Source organism: Mytilus edulis, chromosome 12 (genome assembly GCF_963676685.1).
Source record: "Mytilus edulis chromosome 12, xbMytEdul2.2, whole genome shotgun sequence".
Classification (NCBI taxonomy): Eukaryota; Metazoa; Mollusca; class Bivalvia; order Mytilida; family Mytilidae; genus Mytilus; species Mytilus edulis.
Genome location: NC_092355.1, coordinates 31,180,212 through 31,199,264, shown reverse-complemented (window position 1 = coordinate 31,199,264; position 19,053 = coordinate 31,180,212). Strand labels below are relative to the sequence as shown.

General features: G+C 33.1%; 1 protein-coding gene across 1 annotated transcript; it reads left to right on the top strand.

Moving 5' to 3' along the window:
* The first annotated feature begins 9,510 nt into the window (after nt 1-9,510).
* Nucleotides 9,511-18,699, top strand: LOC139498254 (uncharacterized). Its single transcript, XM_071286624.1, has 5 exons — nt 9,511-9,955; nt 11,164-11,301; nt 12,946-13,096; nt 14,937-15,212; nt 18,027-18,699. The coding sequence occupies exons 1-5, from the start codon at nt 9,612-9,614 to the stop codon at nt 18,201-18,203; spliced, it is 1,086 nt and encodes a 361-aa protein (XP_071142725.1). The 5' UTR covers nt 9,511-9,611; the 3' UTR covers nt 18,204-18,699.
* Nucleotides 18,700-19,053: the final 354 nt, after the last annotated feature.

Sequence of the window (19,053 nt, the reverse complement as noted above, 5' to 3'; positions counted from 1 at the left end):
CATTCCGTCTGTTCAAGAGTTCTTTTTTCCTAATGCCTGCTGTACAATTAGTCCCTTTATGGGTTTGTAAAACTGCATCGTAGCACAAACAAGCTGAATCAATATCCCCAGATACCTCACAGCACACACCGAGAATTGTTAATGTTTCAGATTTTAGACAGCTTGTGATGAAATACATTTCTCTAACAGTTAAGTTCAAATCCTGCCATGCTTGTAGTGTATTGAAGGTTTCACCGAGATGATGGAAACACAAAACTCTAAGACAATGAGTTAAAACAACAGGAGGTACATACAATTCATTATTTTCCACCTCCAGGCTTAGCTCCGAAGGTATTAAAGATGAACGTTTCAAGTATGTAAAATGATTTATAGTCGCTAATTTCGCCTTTTCATTAAGTGTTACGTTTTTTGTACAAAATTTTTCGCATAGTTATTTATTATATCTTGGGGAAAAGTTAAAAAGCCTATATATAACTTATCATGTGTACACTTTGATAAAACATAATCTGTAATTCGGAGTGTAACTTTGTACTGTCCAATTACGTAATAAAACGAAGCGTATAACAACCAACCATTCACAGCATCTGTTTGTAAACTTTGCAGTAAATGTTTATGATAACGATTCCGTTTATTTTTGACATTCTGTCCCACAAATGGACGAGGAAGTAGTTGCACCACAAAATGATTGAGACTGTCGATCCACCATTTGCATACATCCCGTACAAAGATAGATGATTCACTCTGAAGGAAAGATTTAGCAATAATCATTCCTCGGTAACAGTCATTTATAAGCGTTTGAGACTTTAATACGGCGATATATTTATAAAAGAAAAAATCTAACTGCGTGGAAGATTTGCATATAAAAGTTGGTGCTAGGCAAAATAAATTAGATATCAGTCCAGCTGTTCCGCCACGTTCAATACTGTGAAGGATACTTAGCAATCTCTTATTATTTCTCATATTGACCTTTCCTTGAAACATATTTTGTTCAGGTATAAAGTAGTTAGGACAGTAGCAATTGTTAACAAACGATCTTAATGTATCTAATCACAAGAAAAAGCAGTTAAATATGTTAGCTAACTGAAATGTCTCGATAGACACTTTCTCTGATAACCAGAAGAGCGTTGTTTTTAGAAAGTAGGAGCATAACAAATCCTTTACACCAGGTTTTTTGTTAATGATGTGTTTCAATGTTAATTTAAGAAGGCCGTAACATAATAATTGCGTATAATTAAACGAATGAACCAGTTGTTTTTCTGCCACAGAAAAAGATAACCTCCAAAACAATTGATCGTTTGTCATTGTTTTAGGTCCAACAGGTACCAACAAACAGCCGTTCTTCACAATTGTGTCAATTACTTCACTAGGTGGCCAATGTTTTCTATGACGATTTACCCAATTGCTTGCATTGTATTGGAATGATTTACAACGGAGACAATAAGCAACGTCCATTTTCTCATACAAATCCGATAAACATGGACCGTGTAATAACGTTTCAACTGACTCCGTTATTTGTTGAATATTTTGAACGAATTTATAGGTTGATACATAAAAACCATTTCTGATGGTTTGCAAACGTTGTACTAGAGAATCTTTGATCAAACGATAAGAAGAATGATAGTCGACTGCAGCTAACTTCAGTCTTGTGAACCCTGGATACAAAAAAAGGGGTCTGTTTCCATCATCAGTTTTGTATATTTTCGTGAACATTTCATATTTTCTGACATATTTACTACTTTTACAACACCAATTACAAACATCATATCAAGGTCACTGCCGGGTAAATCAAGTCCTTCGGATATACTTCCACTTGTAATACGCTGTATATTAGAAATGTCCATAATATTTTCTATTATATCTTTAATCAGAAATAACCGTTGTCTATGACGTATGTCTCTTTCTTTTCCGACTATTTGAACAAGCTGTTCATACAGGTATTCATTATTAACATTTATTCCGGGCCAGAGCACATTACCTAAAAGATAAAAATGAATACATGGATATTTTTTTAATGGATTTTGAAATATAATGGTAAACTACTATGTTTCAAAGATAAATAGTTACATCATTTTTGAGACAGTTGACGTGCGGGACTTTCAAACTACAACTGTACAACTAGGGTTTGTTTGATACACGCAGACATGTTGCATTGCAACAGGCCCCCTATGGAACCCCCCCCCCCCCAACCGAAGAGTTGATTCATGGTTTTTTTTTACGTAGCACTCTCTTAACAGAAGACAACGGATTTGACATCCCCATTCTGATCACAAGTGGATGCAAAATCATCCCGCACTGTCAAATGGATATGCATATCCACTTTGCTAAGCGTTTTACTGCTGACTAAAAGACGCTCAGCAGTAACTATATAGCTATACCCAAGATACCTTTAGCGTATAGCTGAAGAAAATAAGAGACAATATAGTAAAGAAATATGCAAACTATCGAAGGTAAACTGGTCATGCAATTGCTAAAAACGAAACACGACAAAAAAGATAAGTTTCATCATCAAAACTAAGACCGAGTAAGACGAACCCCAATTTAAAACCGGGGTGATCTCAGGTATACCTGAAGTCTGAGCAGATTGCGGATCCTGATCAACATATGGCATTCTTTGTGTGATGCTTATGTCCCTACAAATAAGTTATCAGCCCCATTAAGTGGTGTGATGTTTGAGGAAACTATGACGGGATTGTCGGTACGACGTTAAATTGTAAACGTTTCATCGTTATCTGTGAACTAGTCTAGATATTCCATAACGTACAATCAACGAATGCTAGAGACCCCAATAATGATTATGACCAAGTTTGTTTGAATTTGACCTAATAGTTTCAGAGAAGATTTTTGTAAAAGTTAACGGACGACAACGGACGCCGATTGATGAGAAAAGCTCATTTGATCTATTTGTGCCGGTTGAGCTAAACATGTATATATGTCGATTCATCGAGTCTATCCTCAGACGGATCCGTACTGTATTACAGATTCGTGTTTATCATAATATTCTGTGGTTGATGCTGCACATGATGAATGTTGCAATTGGTGTGAAAGCAGTACAAGCATATTCAATGAGTGTGGTTTTTTTTTATAATATCATTCCTTTACGTTACTGTAGGATATTTGTAGGATTGTTTACTTTCAATAACTTATATCAATTTACCTTCAATATGACCTGTAAAATTTTCCAAATATTCAAGGTATTTGTTGGAAGATTTCAAAGGATATCTTAAATTAAGTATCCATTGAGAATTGTGTTTTCTTCTTTCCAAACTGGCTCTAAAGGTCCGTTCAAATTGCTGAATAGTGAGGCCAAATACATCGTTTGTTATACTAATTTGACCGTCAAAATGTTGATTGAGAATTGGAGTGAACCTTTTTCTCCCACGGTATGGAAAACGTTTAACTCCATATTTTCCCAATATGTTACTTTCCTCATTCCATGAACATTTCTATTTTCTGCTACACCTTGGTTGCTCGTTCTTTCAATAATTATATCCATAATGAAATAGCTGTAATAGAACGGACGTATAAGGTATATGCATGATTGGTCATAAAAATTCACATTTTGTTGCATAAATGAAGCAATACAGTATAGTATATCTTAAAGAAGAGACCAGTATATGGTATTATAACGTCATTACGGAAGTCTTAACTGGAAGTAAGTGCAATTAATGTAGACATATACATGTATAAAAGTCATAAAAACTAAAACAACGATTTTTTTTTTGGCACAGGAAACCCCAAAACAATTTCTTTTGCAGTATGCCAAAAAAAAAAAAAACAGAGGCGAAAGATACCAAGGTGACATTCAATCAATAAAATGAAAATTAACTGACAACGCCATGTCATAAACGAAAAAAAAAAGACAAACAACAGTATGGAAAACACAACATCGAACATCGACTTGGTAATATCCCCACCTTAAAATTAGGGTTTTCAAATTGTCATTCCGTAGCTTATTTGGAGATCTTGTTTACACTGCCATTTATCGTTGATTACTTGTATCTGGTAATTGCGATATAATTTATTTTAGCTGTATACGGAACAAGGCCAATCATCAACTTCTATTTAATAAAAGGCTAGAAGCACGTATGGGGTACGTTTACCGACCGTGCAAGGGCTGTATAGCCAGTCAGGGTCGTTAAAAACTTCCATTTGTTGAGGTCCGTGTTATGCACCTGCAGTCCTCCATATATGGTCATATATGCAAACTAGTAATTAAATATTCTTCACAATGTTCCTATTCTGTGTGAAACATTTGTCCATTACAAATTATAAGAAGTTAAGTTTTTTTTATATATATAAATATAAACTTATCAAATGGTATAAATTACTTCTCTTTCATTTCCATTTCGACTGATTTTTTTAAAAGAAGCTTACAAAATCTGCACACAAAAAACTCATACTATTTCAAGTCTATTTTATCAACCATATTTACTTTGGATAAATATGTTTAAATTAAATGCTTACCATTAACTTTCCATATGTCCATACTTAAGCACACACCTACAACTATACAAATGTTGATGCACTGAATACTTTACGGAAGAATTATTATGCAAATATAGTGTTTATAATTCCGTTACGTAATAATACATTCAATTTAATTTTTCATTTGATTAATTTGAAAATGGACTGTTAAGTTTCAGTTATGCAAATGAAACAGCTCTTTGTCTGCATGGGTGCAGTTGTATCCTCAATGTAAAAAAATGTTTTAATTGTGTTTGAAATTTGTAATAATTTAACATGATTATGCCTACATAAACATGATAAATGATGTATCTCAATTATAAATATTTTAAAATATTTTTTGATAATCATTTTTCAAATATATGTTTGCTTCCCTAACAAAATGTTTACTATTCGTTGACTGTACAGTGTATGAATACATAAGATTTGATATTATCGACGACTGAAGAAAAGTATGAATTTTAAAAACATTTTTCTGTTTTGCATGGTGTTTCTAGACCACAGTTTTTATATTTTCAAACATTCAATTAAACTGATCCCTAATTTTGTTTTCTGTGTGATGCCTTAATTACCTGTTTACGTGCTGGAAATAATGTTTATTGGATTTACTTATGGATTGGAAAATTCTAATGACCTAATTAAATAAATAACACTTTTGCTAGGAATAAATTAATACCATGAAGAAGTTTTCACACACGTTCAATTTGTGTTAAAATAAACTTGAATTTAGAATTGAATTAACAATGAAATATTCAAAATGAACAAATGATAGATCTGGCATCAGAGTGAAGTTTGTAGGGTGTTGTCTACTTGTGTATATTGTAAGCAAGTGGTTTGCACTTTATGTAAGAAACTTTCCAACTTTCAGTTTCATTTTAAACAAACAGATCATTTAAGTAAAGTTTCAAACTTCCTTTTAACAGGACGTTTTTTTTTCCCGGTACTTTCAAAGTTCACTTAAGATTATATATTTATAGACATTCTAATATAGATAAGTGAAGTATATTTATTTGTAGTAATATTTTACAGGATAAATAAAACATTATCGTCATATGCATTTTCAAAGCAAATTATATTTACATGCAACTCTTTTCAGTCCGTTTTATAAAAACCTCTCATACATAGGGGATTCAATTTGGTTGCCATTATGTGTATATAAAAAAGAGGATGTGGTATGATTGCCAATGAGCCAACTGTCAACAAGATACCAAAAACGACACAGAAATTAACAACTATAGGTCACCGTACGGCCTTCAACAATGAGCAAAGCCCATACCGCATAGTCAGCTATTAAAGACCCCGAAATGACAATGTAAAACAATTCAAACGAGAAAACAAACCGGCGGCCTGATTTACATAAAACAAATGAACGAAAAACAAATATGTACACACATAAACAAACGATAACCACTGAATTACAGGCTCTTGACTTGGGACAGGCACATACGTAAATAATGTGGCGGGGTTAAACATGTTAGCGGGATACCAACCCCCCTAACCTAGGACAGTGGTTTAACAGTACAACATAAGAACGAATTATAAAAATATGTTGAAAAGGTTTAAGATGGACAAAAATACAAGTGGACGTGGCCGGTACGTGACCTATAGTTGTTAATGTCTCTGTCATTTTGGTCTTTTGTGGATAGTTGTCTCATTGGCAATCATACCACATCTTCTTTTTTATACTTGTACATCCCAACAACAAAAAGACACTAGAAACTTATCTGAGAGTACTCGCAGTTATCTGACAGCTAGTTCAAAGCCACAAAACAACAAACACAAAAATCATTCATCTAAGACTAAATTATCAATCCGTACACATCCAACATCCAATGGATTTAGTGTAAAAACGTCATAAACAGTCAGAGAAAAAACATGACCTTGTGCAATGCCACGATACAGGTATCGGCAGATTGTAGATCCATGTATGTGTATATGTATATAACATACTAGTTATATTTACTTTGCTTTTAATTTACTGATAACAAAATCAATATATATACCAATAAAAACAATACTCAATGATCTTATTACAGTATTGAATTGGTAACCTTTTTGAATAGCTTATTCAAAGGAGCGATAAGTTTACAAGGATCATTTCTAAATTTCCGGGCACGGTTAATAATATAATACATAGATTACGTTCGTTAAAATAACAAACGTCACAACAGACACAGGCATAGCGAACGAGCTGTGAAATATAAACACCGTAAGTTGGTGCCAAAGGAACATCACCATCTAAAATGGAAAATTAACAATAGGGAACGAAAAATCGTCCCTTTTGTCGTAAATTTTAGTGTGGAGTTTCCCGTTTAAAACCGAAATATCTAAATCTTGGAAAGTACCGTTATTACCGTTTAAATTTGATTTATTTAAAGTAAGTTCCTTGGGGAAAATTTCAGCAGTATATTGAGAAAATTCTTGATTATTTAACGAAAAAATATCATCAAGATAAGTAAACGGTAAGTGTTGTTGAATTTATAAAATAAATGCAATTTGGACGGGTTTTACTGAGTTTAGTCATAAACTGTGATTCGTAACAGTACAAAAACAAGTCTGCTTTTAAAAGGGCACAATAAGTGTCCATAGCGATACCTACAACCTGTCGATAAACACCTCCAGTATGCATATCTAGCATATTTACCTATCTCTTTTAAGAAGAAGGCTTTAAATGAGTTACATGCAGCACATGTATTTGCATTCAGCTCTACCAAACGACCATTCATTTAAATAGGAAAACTTTGCTTTGCTTAGATAGGATGGAAGTGTAGTGTAAAGTGTAGAAAAATCAAAACTGTCAACAGAATGAAAAGGACCATTAAAAGCACGTAATTTATCTAAAACATCCACTCCAAAAATAGTTTATACCACTATGTTCATATATTTTATTATAATAGTTTATTTATAATAAGCTATTTAATAGTAGTTAATGAACTTGTTAAAAGCACTGAAAGGTTAGTTGTAGAACACTTACTAGAGGCCGAGATGAAACGATATTTAAATGTTTTTTTTTTATAGTTTAGGTAGCCAATACATAGTAGGGACCTTCAAATGTTCAAAAGAAGCCTTAAGCTTTGATGTGGTTAATTGTGATATGTTTGATTACTATATGACTCTCTGTGGAGCGGAGGGACTTAAATGTAGATGAATTTCAAATGTCATACTTAAGACCGTCCGTGTAGTATTTACGGCATACCACCACCACATTGTTGGCTGCTTTGTCGGCCGGTACAAACACAAACCGCTGTGAAAGTTTTGCAGTTTATTTCTTATTCTGGAAATAGGTGAATTATGTACTCTATTGACAAAATGTGATATTCTCTTAGTAGTCATTATAGGTACAAAACGCTTTTTTCTTTATAAATCCAATAGACATGGTTACTCATTAAGGTGGTATGAGAGTCTAAAAAAAATGATAAAATTTGTTCATACTTTGCCAAAACGTAGTATCTTTTGATATACAAGTACACACCCGTGATATCGCGGGTCCGTGACTGAATTAAAGTATATAACTATGCCTAAGCCTTATTTTAGTAATTGGTATTGTCATCTGATAAAGTCATGTCGATTATAAGATACACAGTTTTCTCTGCTTTCAAATCTTTCTGTTTGAACCCGTCGACCTGGAACTTATCAATTATTGGAAATATTAATTATTTGGAAAACAAAAGGTCCAGGCTATCCAGGAATGGGGTATTTTTTAATCAACAGCATTGTCCTATATTAGTTATCTTAGAAAGTCTTGCTGATAGCTGAATAAAGCTACAATAGGGAACAATTTGCAATGATTGAATTTAGTCGTGTCAGCCCTTTGATTATGACCCGTGTATATAGCAAAATCCTAAATACACCGTTTGGTGGTGCGCCTGTCAAATGAGGAACGTACAGATAAGGTAATAGCTAACAGGTGAATATACTATTGGTTTCGGTATCGGATTAGACCCGGAACTTGTTAATTATTGGCAATATTAATTATGTGGAAAACAAAAGGGTCTGTAGTGGTGTAATTTTTAATCTACACCATTGTCCTATATTAGTTATATATAGAGTTGATTTCTTTGATTTGTCGTTTTTACCCGATGACGGCTGACAAATTGGACCTCGTAATTTTAGTATTATAGATATGTTAAAAAATATTATAAAAATGATAGGTCACCGCACATTTTCTTAAGCTACAGGTTGTGACAAAATGACACATTGTTTATGGAAAAACACCATTTTGTGATTAAAAACTAAACATAATGATAGATTTGTAAAATCAATAAGGCAAAGATAGCTTTCAGCCAATTATGCTTTGAGAATATCGAAAGAAAAGGTAGGTTCACCGTACGTTTTTTCCGCCAAAAAACAAAACAGGAAATTCCATGTAGATTCCTTCAGAAAATGCACTTTTAAAGACTTACTTCCCCTTAAAATGCCAATTTGAAAACATTTGAAAACAACAAAAAATAATCTACAATTGTAAAAATACTAATATTTTAAGTTATATTTTCATAAATTTGTTCTTTTAAATGAATATTCACATTAAATGGGTGCATTCCTCTATCAAACTTTGCTAACTTGATAGAAAATCTCTTAGGTTTTTTTACAATCCAAGATGGCGAAAGACACTCATACCACCAAACTCCGAAACAGTGGTGACATCTAGCTACGCTTCTTTGTAGAGAAAGGGAAGTATGACCCGAATGATAACGCTGTATGGAGTTTGCTAAACCACCTTAAGTATTTTATTACACCGTATTACTGAGAGAGTTGAATCTTGACAAAGATTAAAAAAAAAAAGATTTGATCCGCGTTTTGAAAATACAACAGATTTTTCCCAGATTTTTAAGCAGAATTTCAATTAACTTTATTCATGATCTGATCCGATACCAGATCTTTCACGATCCGATCTCTAAAGTTTTTCATTAAGATCATAAATGGGTTTATTGGAACAAAAGGGCAATTGTATTTCCATGGTCACGGGTCGAGTGAATTTTAGTCCAAGTCCGTTATGGGTCGATTTAAGGTAAACTTTTAGGTATTTAGAGAAACCTTCACGAATTATCTCCCCTTTTCCACCCGCCGTATTTTGATTTACAGAAATTAAAAGGACAACAAATACAGTTGAAAAATGTTCAACTAGCGACAGTAAACGGTTACTAGACATGACAGAAGAGAGTGACCAAGACAACTGGTTTCAGAGTACGTGCGATGGTACCTCGAGGGATAATGAGCAGCCTCAAAATAGGACGTCCAAATGGACCAGTTTGGACCTACGAACAGTTGGGCTTTTCTACTTCAATGAATCTACATCTGTCTTAAACTCATTAGACTTGATTACCATTCAAACAGGGATGTTTAAAGAGTTATCTCTTGAACAAAACCAAGTAGTTCAAAGTCTTCAGAGAAATATAACTTTTAATTACTCTATGGATGACATAACTTTTGGTGATGACTGTTTGAGTGTAACCCAAGAAAATTTGAACATGATCAAACAGGAGGATGTTGTGTAAGTCAGACTCACCTTCATTTCACTTAATCACTATTTGTCCAACATTACAGGAGATCACAAAAGTTCCTGTACAATTTTTTGACGCCACAATCATGACAATGGAAAAGTTTTTGTATGACGTCAAAAGTTTAAGCAGGACAGATTTCCAAATAGGGATAAGGTGTATCGTGTATATAAAAAAAAGATTTTATTAAGTCAAATCATAATGAAATCAAGCTCATAATTTCCCATTGAGTTTTTCAACAGACAATCCGTATGTGCCTGTCTGGCATGTCTGGAGTCTAAAGCCTGTAACGTTTCAGAAGTTTCTGTGCAACCCTGCAAGCCAGTCAGGTCAGTACGCGCCAAATACACTTTCGCACCCTACACATTTGCACATGGAACGTTTGCACCCACTTTTAAATTAAATTCCAGTTGAATAGTTAGAAAATCATGATTGTTAATTGTTTTAAATTGCTGTGACGTACATGTATTTAGCTTGGTATGAGTAAAACATATGAATGAATATTAATAGTCGGAGATTACTCTGATGTCCAACGGCTGTTTTGCCAGACAAGCTGGGGCCGTAGGACGTCAGAGCTCGTCCCATATCAAAAAGTGGATATTTGCCCACCCAAAATAGATGCGCTGCTTCGTCGCTTCTGGTGCCAACTAACGGCCTTTGAATTATATAAATCAGGTACCAATTTGTTCATTTTTAGCTCACCTGGCCCGAAGGGCCAAGTGAGCTTTTCTCATCACTTTGCGTCCGTTGTCCGACGTCGTCGGCGTCCGTCGTCGGCGTCTGGCGTCGTCTGTTAACTTTTACAAAAAACTTCTCCTCTGAAACTACTGGGCCAAATTAAACCAAACTTGGCCACAATCATTAATCATTTTTTTAATGGGGTATCTAGCTTTAAAAATGTGTGGCGTGACCCGGCCAACCAATCAAGATGGCAGTCATGGCTAGAAATAGAACATAGGGGTAAAATGCAGTTTTTGGCTTATATAAAGTTCTCTAAAACCAAAGCATTTAGAGCAGATCTGACTGAAGGATGGTTGCTCTTAGGGCACTCCTACTTTGAATCTCCTTATAATCAAAACTGATCACCAGGACACACATGTAGCACAATAATCTTGAAAGTGGCGTTTGACTCTAATTTATCAATCAACATGATCAATGTTTGTGTAATGTCCATATAATATTTGACATTCTTAAATTGCAGGCTTACTGAAGACTTTCTTAGAAATACAGTGCTGATGGTGCATTCTGCAATGAGGCGATCTCAACCAGACAAAGTATCCAAAGGAGTGTTTATGGATTTGTTTAACTCGTTTGTAAAGATGTGTGGCTTAATACCTATGTAAGTTTATTAACAGTGGCAATCAAACTCATACCAGGGCATTTTCTTCATGTTCTAGGTTACTATACATTATTGGTTTTGCTCATTGTAGATGGCAGTAAAAAGATTCAAGTCTCTTTGGCAATCATCCTACATCTATAGCTATTATCTGATTATATAATGAAAGAAAGGCTAATAAATATCATAGCAATACTCTAACTCATAAGTGGATTGGAAAATCTAAAAATCAGGAAAAGACTAACAACAGAACCTTGAACATAATTTAGAAAACTAAAGCATGAGTAGCATCAACCCACCAAAAATGAGGATATATATAACAAATTCATTTTCAAAATATATTCCAAAAAATTGAATCGCACACTTTGTTAGAAAAATTTCATTGGGTATACATTGTATGCATGCTAAAGCAGTTTGACGAACACTAATTTTGATCATTGAGAAGCTTAATAATTCCTAATCAATAGAAGGAGATTAAAACATTCAGCTAATTTTAAGTTATCTCCCTGTAGTGTTACATGTATGTACATGTACCACCTTAAGGTATTGTATTTCACAATTCAATAGATATAGGTATAAGATGTGGTATGAGTGCCAATGAGACATGATGTCATCGCTCCATCCAAATAACAATTATAAACATTGATAAACATGATAAAAGTAAACCATTATAGGTCAATGAATACTTGAACATCTACCATGCATGTCTACAATGTTTAAAGGAAAATAACACAAACTCCACAAAATTTTCAAAACAATGTACATTTGTACATGCAATTTACATGGTTGATGGTGTAAGACAGAACCTTTAAAATATTGGGAATTTTCACAATGTTCAGTGAATAATAATCAGTACTGGTAAATAAAATTTGTGTAAATGAAATGAGACAATTTCTATATATCATGTATATGTTCTGGAAGTAAAAAAATAGGTCCCTCCTGATTTCATGTACAAAATGTATGCCTGTATCATATTAGAAAAGCAATGATGATAAAGACAAAATATTTTTTTTACTATATGTATATATACACATGTAGGGGCCAACTAATTGGCAGTGCCGATATTTATCAAACGGTCCATCTGTCAAGACTTCTATACATGTCAAAGTCAGAATTTTATGAATTTGTATATATACCATACATGTATACAGAATTGTTATGAATATTTAAAAATGAATTTGCAGTAAAAAGTTTTTTAACATGATTATTTTGTTAAAAAATCACAAAATTTGAGAATGATTTATATCCTTTTGTTCAATAACCTTAGAAATCAAAGAAAGTTAATATATTGGGAAATCTGTTATTCCTAAGTTGCATTTGTTGTCCTTTATATAAGAGAAGATGTCATATAGTGAGGGAAATTTTACTTTAATTTTTGAAAAATATACAATTTTGATAAACATCCTTTTATGTGCTTGGATTTCAGCAAAAATTGATGCATATACATGTAGAGGTATAAAGCGCTGTTCAAAATTAATGACCTAGGCCTGCATGTGTGAATTTGTAAAAAAAAACCTTTTTAAAAACATCTTAGATTTCTAGATCATTTGTATGCAAAGATTAAAAAAAAAATGATATATAGAAATATACTACAATGTATGTTATTTAAAATTGAATTCTTGTGTCTAAAACATTTGTTATTTGCAGGAGTGGTTCTGAATGGAGTTCAAAACAAGACATTCTCCAATGTGAGGTATCATCAGAACCAGATATTATACTGACTTCTGCAGACTCATTAGAATCTATCACCTCTCCATTAAATGCTGTGTCTGTTGTATCTATTGTAGACATTTTAGAGGTAATATATGTTATGATACATGTAGTTGTTAATATCTATTATGGGACATATTAGACGTATAATATGTTATTATTCAATATATAAAAACTATGATAAAATGAATCAATCAAAGAAGGAATTATAAAAAAGAAGATGCGGTATGAATGTCAATTTCATGAAAAAAACCCAACATATGAATTAATCTACAGTAAATAGGTGTTGACATACATGCATGCATGTAGTACAAAAATGTCCTCACTAGGTGATTCAGTCAAAACATTCTTGGTGGTGATTTTGAAGGAAAGACTCTAAAATATGTCTCTGTTAATTGGATAAAAAATACATGGTATTGGCAGTTTTTTTTTTTTAGATTTTTATTGTCCATGACAATTTGACATTACACTTAAATGACTAGTAAAGACATCTGCAAAGGACAGACAGTTAAAAATTCTATTAGACCAAAGAAGTCTAGAGAAATTCAAGAAAAGAACATAGTACAATGTAGTATGACCTTTTTACTAGTTTTAGTAAAAACAATTGAATATCTACAAATGGTCTAAGGGACATAACTAAGCCATTCAAATCATTTATTTATTTAAGTAACTAAAATACACAGGCAAATGACAGGTATAAGTATCTATCTTACAAATTTACTTATATAAGTAACTTAAATATTATTATTTACTTCTCCAAGTAGTACCCTGACTGTAATATTAGATTCTCGACAGGGTTTACAGAATAGAGAATAATCTTGATAAGGCAAAAACAAATATGAATATTCAGTACTGAAGGAAAAATTAGCCATTTTTTTTTTAGAATAGATGATAATTGGGTGCAAGAGTATGATGAATAATTTTGGGAAATAAAAAGGGGGGCAGGAGCTTTTTTGGGACGTCAGGATCGGGTTTTTGAAGCTCAGGATTTAGGGATTGACCCTTTCTGGATTCAGGATTTATTTTTTAAATTTCGGGATGTTGGGATTTATTATGTTTTAAATTTGTGACCTCTGGATTTCATGTTTTTAAGCTTTGGATTTGTGGATCAGATCCCCTCCCACCGCCCTCAATAAAGGAACCCGTAAATTATATAAAACTGATTACAGAAGTGAATGGTGTGCACAATGAAATAATCTTATAATTCCAGATAAATTTAATAGAATATCATTTTCATGATTATTTAACAGAATAGTTGTTATTTTTATGTTATTTATATTCCATAAAGTTGTCTTTCTTAGCACAGTAGTGGTGATTAAATGTCACAATGAATGCTGGTGAATGTGATTGATACATTCTTGTTGAAATAGATGTTATATGTATTTGACAATGTATTAAATAATAAATCAGACTCAATATTGATAACAAACATAATTTTACGCCAGTCCCAAGTCAGGAGCCTGTGGCCTTTGTTAGTCTTGTATGATTTTAAATTTTAGTTTCTTGTGTATAATTCGGAGTTTAGAATGACGTCTATTATCACTGTACCAGTATACATATTTTTTAAGGGGCCAGCTGAAGGACGCCTACGGGTGTGGGAGTTTCTTGCTACATTGAAGACCCATTGGTGGCCTTCGGCTGTTGTCTGCTCTATTGTCAAGTTGTTGTCGCTTTGACACATTCCCCATTTCCTTTCTCAATTTTATATCTTATAACTTTCTTTCAAGCTTAAAGCACAGAATGTCAATTAAACCAGAATTAGATCACAATATCTGCATTATATAGCTGATATGGATTTTGTTATTTCAGCTTGCCCACTAAAGGCAGCCAGGCCTTGTCAACTCAGATTTAACCATGGACATTTTTAAAGTAATATGATTACAGGTAGTTTAAGGAATTGATCATTTTATGTTGGTTTTTTTTTTCAGAATGAAAGCATGTCTGTACAATCAAATGGAAATGATGTGAAATTTGAATACCCAGAGAGATCAAGATCAAGAAGAAGTATATCTTCATGTTCTATGTCCAGTGACGAATCTGACAAAGAACCTGTTATATATGGAAGAATAAGAGAGAAAGTACTATGTCAGCACGCTGGCGATCTACTGATGCATACACTCGAACATAACAAATGGAGAAATACATTTGACTGTAAAACAAAAAAGTCAAAGTTCCGACCTGGAATTATTGTTGTAGGAACACAGGTATAAACTCCTAAATATAATTATAATACAATCATGACAATGTAATACACAAAAAGAAAAACAGGATTTGCAGAAAAAAATTACACTGTGCAACATTTTGTTAACAAACTGCACTGTCCAGCAACACAAGAAGTCAGTTTCACAAAAAAAATTGACTAAAGTTGATCATAAATAATGCAAAAGTCCTTAACGATTCAGTATACTCGCATAACTTTTGATAATTTTAAGTTGTAAGATTTTTCGTTAGACACATTCTGCACTTGTCAGAAAAACAGATGCAGATAAAAAGACAAATAGAAACAAAACAACACATGATAATTTTCTAATCCAGCCCTGGCCTCAGTAACACATTTTTATACCATCGCAAAAATTAAAATTTTTTTGGTCGTATATATTGATATATTGGTATCACGTTGGCGTCGTCGTTGTCCGAATACTTTTAGTTTTCGCACACTAACTTTAGTAAAAATGAATAGAAATCTATGAAATTTTAACACAAGGTTTATGACCACAAAAGGAAGGTTGGGATTGATTTTGGGAGTTTTGGTCCCAACATTTAAGATTAAGGGGCCAAAAAGGGCCCAAATAAGCATTTTCTTGGTTTTCGCACTACAACTTTAGTTTAAGTTAATAGAAATCTATGAAATTTTGACACAAGGTATATGACCACAAAAGGAAGGTTGGGATTGATTTTGGGCGTTCTAGTTCAAACAGTTTAGGAATTAGGGGCCAAAAAAGGGCCCATATAAGCATTATTCTTGGTTATTGCACAATAACTTTAGTATAAGTAAATAGGAATCAATGAAATTTAAACACAAGGTTTATGACCACAAAAGGAAGGTTGCGATTGATTTTGAGAGTTGAGGTCTGAACAGTTTAGGAATTAGGGGCCAAAAAGGGGCCAAAGTAAGCATTATTCTTGGTTTTCGCACCATAACTTTAGTATAAGTTAATAGAAATCTATGAAATTTAAACAAAAGGTTTATGACCACTAAAGGAAGGTTGGGTTTGATTTTGGGAGTTTTGGTCCCAACAGTTTAGGAATAAGGGGTCCAAAGGGTCCAAAATTGAACTTTGTTTGATTTCATAAAAAATTGAATAATTGGGGTTTTTTGATATGCCAAATCTTACTGTGTATGTAGATTCTTAATTCTTAGTCCCGTTTTCAAATTGGTCTACATTAAAGTCCAAAGGGTCCAAAATTAAACTAAGCAAATATTTTCAATTGCACAGTATTGCGGAATAGCAAGAAATATCTAATTGCACAATATTGTGCAATAGCAAGAAATTTTCAATTGATTGGAGTTATCTTTCTTTGTCCAGAATAGTAGTTGAATCAACTGAAATCATTGTTTTATACAATATACAATGTATATTCACTTTTACTACCAACTGATAAATTAAAACAATCTTTACCATTCAGTGATAACAAGCACCTTTTGTTACATTTTAATATTTTATGATGTATAAATTTAAATGAGTAGTTATTGTTGCAAACTCCATTAGAAATTTGAATTGAGATCAGTTTTGGAAAAAGGGAAAGGGGGATGTGAAAAAAAATGGGGGGGGGGGGGGTTAAATTTTTCTCATTTCAGATTTCATAAATAAAAAGAAAATTTCTTCAAACATTTTTTTGAGAGGATTAATATTCAACAGCATAGTGAATTGCTCAAAGGCAAAAAAAGTATTAGACCACATTCATTCTGTGTCCGAAACCTATGCTGTGTCAACTATTTAATCACAATCCAAATTTAGAGCTGAATCCAGCTTGAATGTTGTGTCCATACTTGCCCCAACTGTTCAGGGTTCAACCTCTGAGGTCGTATAAAGCTTCGCCCTGGGGAGCATCTGGTTTTGTTTTGTTGTCAGTGACAAAAAAAAGGAGTCACTGAGGCCAGGGCTGGACTAGATAATTTTCCATAACTTTGTACTGGCACTTAATACATGGTATAGGGAAATTGGTTAAATCTTCCGTGTGGCCTTTCTAGACTTTTTGTCATTCATTAAAACATGGTTATACACAGTTATCATGGATATATAAAAGATGTGGTATCATTGCCAATGAGATAACTCTCTACCAGAGAACAAATAAGATAGAAGTTAGCAACTTTCTGTCAATGTACAACCTTAAACAAAGAGAAAAATCACAAAGCAAGCTGTGCATACAAGGCCACAAAATCACAAGTGTAAAAAATAGCCTGATTTATGTAGAAAAGAAAACAATTACCGAAAAACAAACATACTAAACAGCAGCAAATAACAACCACTGAATTACAAGCTTCTGACTCGATGTACATAAATGTAACAACACAACATAAGAAAACTATAATAATCAGGCCTTAGCTAATCAGATGGCTGCAACCCCCCCTAAAAAAATAAATATAAGAAGACGTGATATGAGTGCCAATGAGACAACTTTTCATCCAAGAATTTTTTTGTAGAAGTAAACCATTAAAGGTCAAATGTGGTCTTCAACACGGAGCGTTGGCTCACACCGAACAGCAAGCTTAAAAGGGATAAAGGGCCAAAAATGACTTCCATCTTTTTGGGTGTATAGTGCACTCCCCTTTTGTGGCCCAAGAAACGAGAGAGAAAAAGTTTATTGTTCGTATAATACTCATTGACATTTTCGGAAAAGTTACAGTTCTTAAATCGGCAAACAGGAAGTCTACTGGTAAAAAGGAATTTTTTTAAATGGGCACCAATGTCATAGAATTCTGTATGGTAGTGTATATATTGCAAATAGGAAAACCAAACGTCTTATCTATAAAATGTATATAAATGTTCATTTTACTGTATGTTATTTATTTGTAGGTTACATTCACTCTGTTGGAATACAGTTATGATCATCACAGACAATTAAAATCTGGAAGTGTTGAAGGAGAAAGAAGTTTTATATACTACTCAGAACCCATGGACATTTTAAAGAAAGAAGATCGAGATTTGATGATTGAGGCATTAGTCAGAATGACAAATACTGTAGATGCATGAGATTCTTCTGCAGTGGCAGATCAAAGGGGAACCAGCTATTAAATGGGGACATATATATAGTTGGGACCCTAAATAGCTGGATTTGCCCTGTTCTGAAATTCAAAGAGAAACAATGGGAACCTGAGTAGTTACTGTTTCATGGAGATGAATTACATAACAACAACATAACTGTTTTTCTGTCAATGCATTTCTACTTAATTGTTTGAGAAGAACTTTGGTTTTCAGCCCAAAGACGAGATCAATCCATCTTATCATTTTGGTTTCAATTTCATATGATTAGAAGTAATGTACAGAAGTATAGTTTTGTTGCAAACAAGATGAAAATGACCAAAATTGTGGATTTATTGCAAAATAAAGAGCTTATTTTGGAAAGAATTAAAGTCATAATGCATTAGGTTTCATATCAGATTATCTGATTATGTACAGAAATGTTGTCATCAATGGCTATCTTTGTCTGAGAATTGTTGCCAAATTCAATAGAATGATGTAAACAGTTCTTATGCTTGGATAAAATACTGTGGATTCATCTATTTTCGTGGGTATCAATTTTCGTGGATTGCTGAAAACTTGCATATTTGTGGATATTTGATTTCGTGGTTTTGCCAATCTCTGTATACAAAGTCTATTGAAAATATGATATTCGTGGAACATTTGAATTCATGGTTTACCTGTACCCACGAAAACCACGAAAATTGGTATCCAACGAATAATAATGAATCCACAGTTCTACCTTTATTTAAATTTGTAAAAGAAGACATATTTTTCAACTTTTTAAATACTACCATGACTACCATTATCAAACTCAAATCATCATTTCACATGAAAATATAGGAACAAATATACAGGTCTT

Coding starts and splice junctions, on each gene's coding strand:
- LOC139498254 (XM_071286624.1), top strand. CDS start 9,612: ATGACAGAAGAGAGTGACCAAGACAACTGGTTTCAGAGTACGTGCGAT. Junction 9,956..11,163: donor ATCAAACAGGAGGATGTTGT/GTAAGTCAGACT, acceptor CTTAAATTGCAG/GCTTACTGAAGACTTTCTTA. Junction 15,213..18,026: donor TTATTGTTGTAGGAACACAG/GTATAAACTCCT, acceptor ATTTATTTGTAG/GTTACATTCACTCTGTTGGA.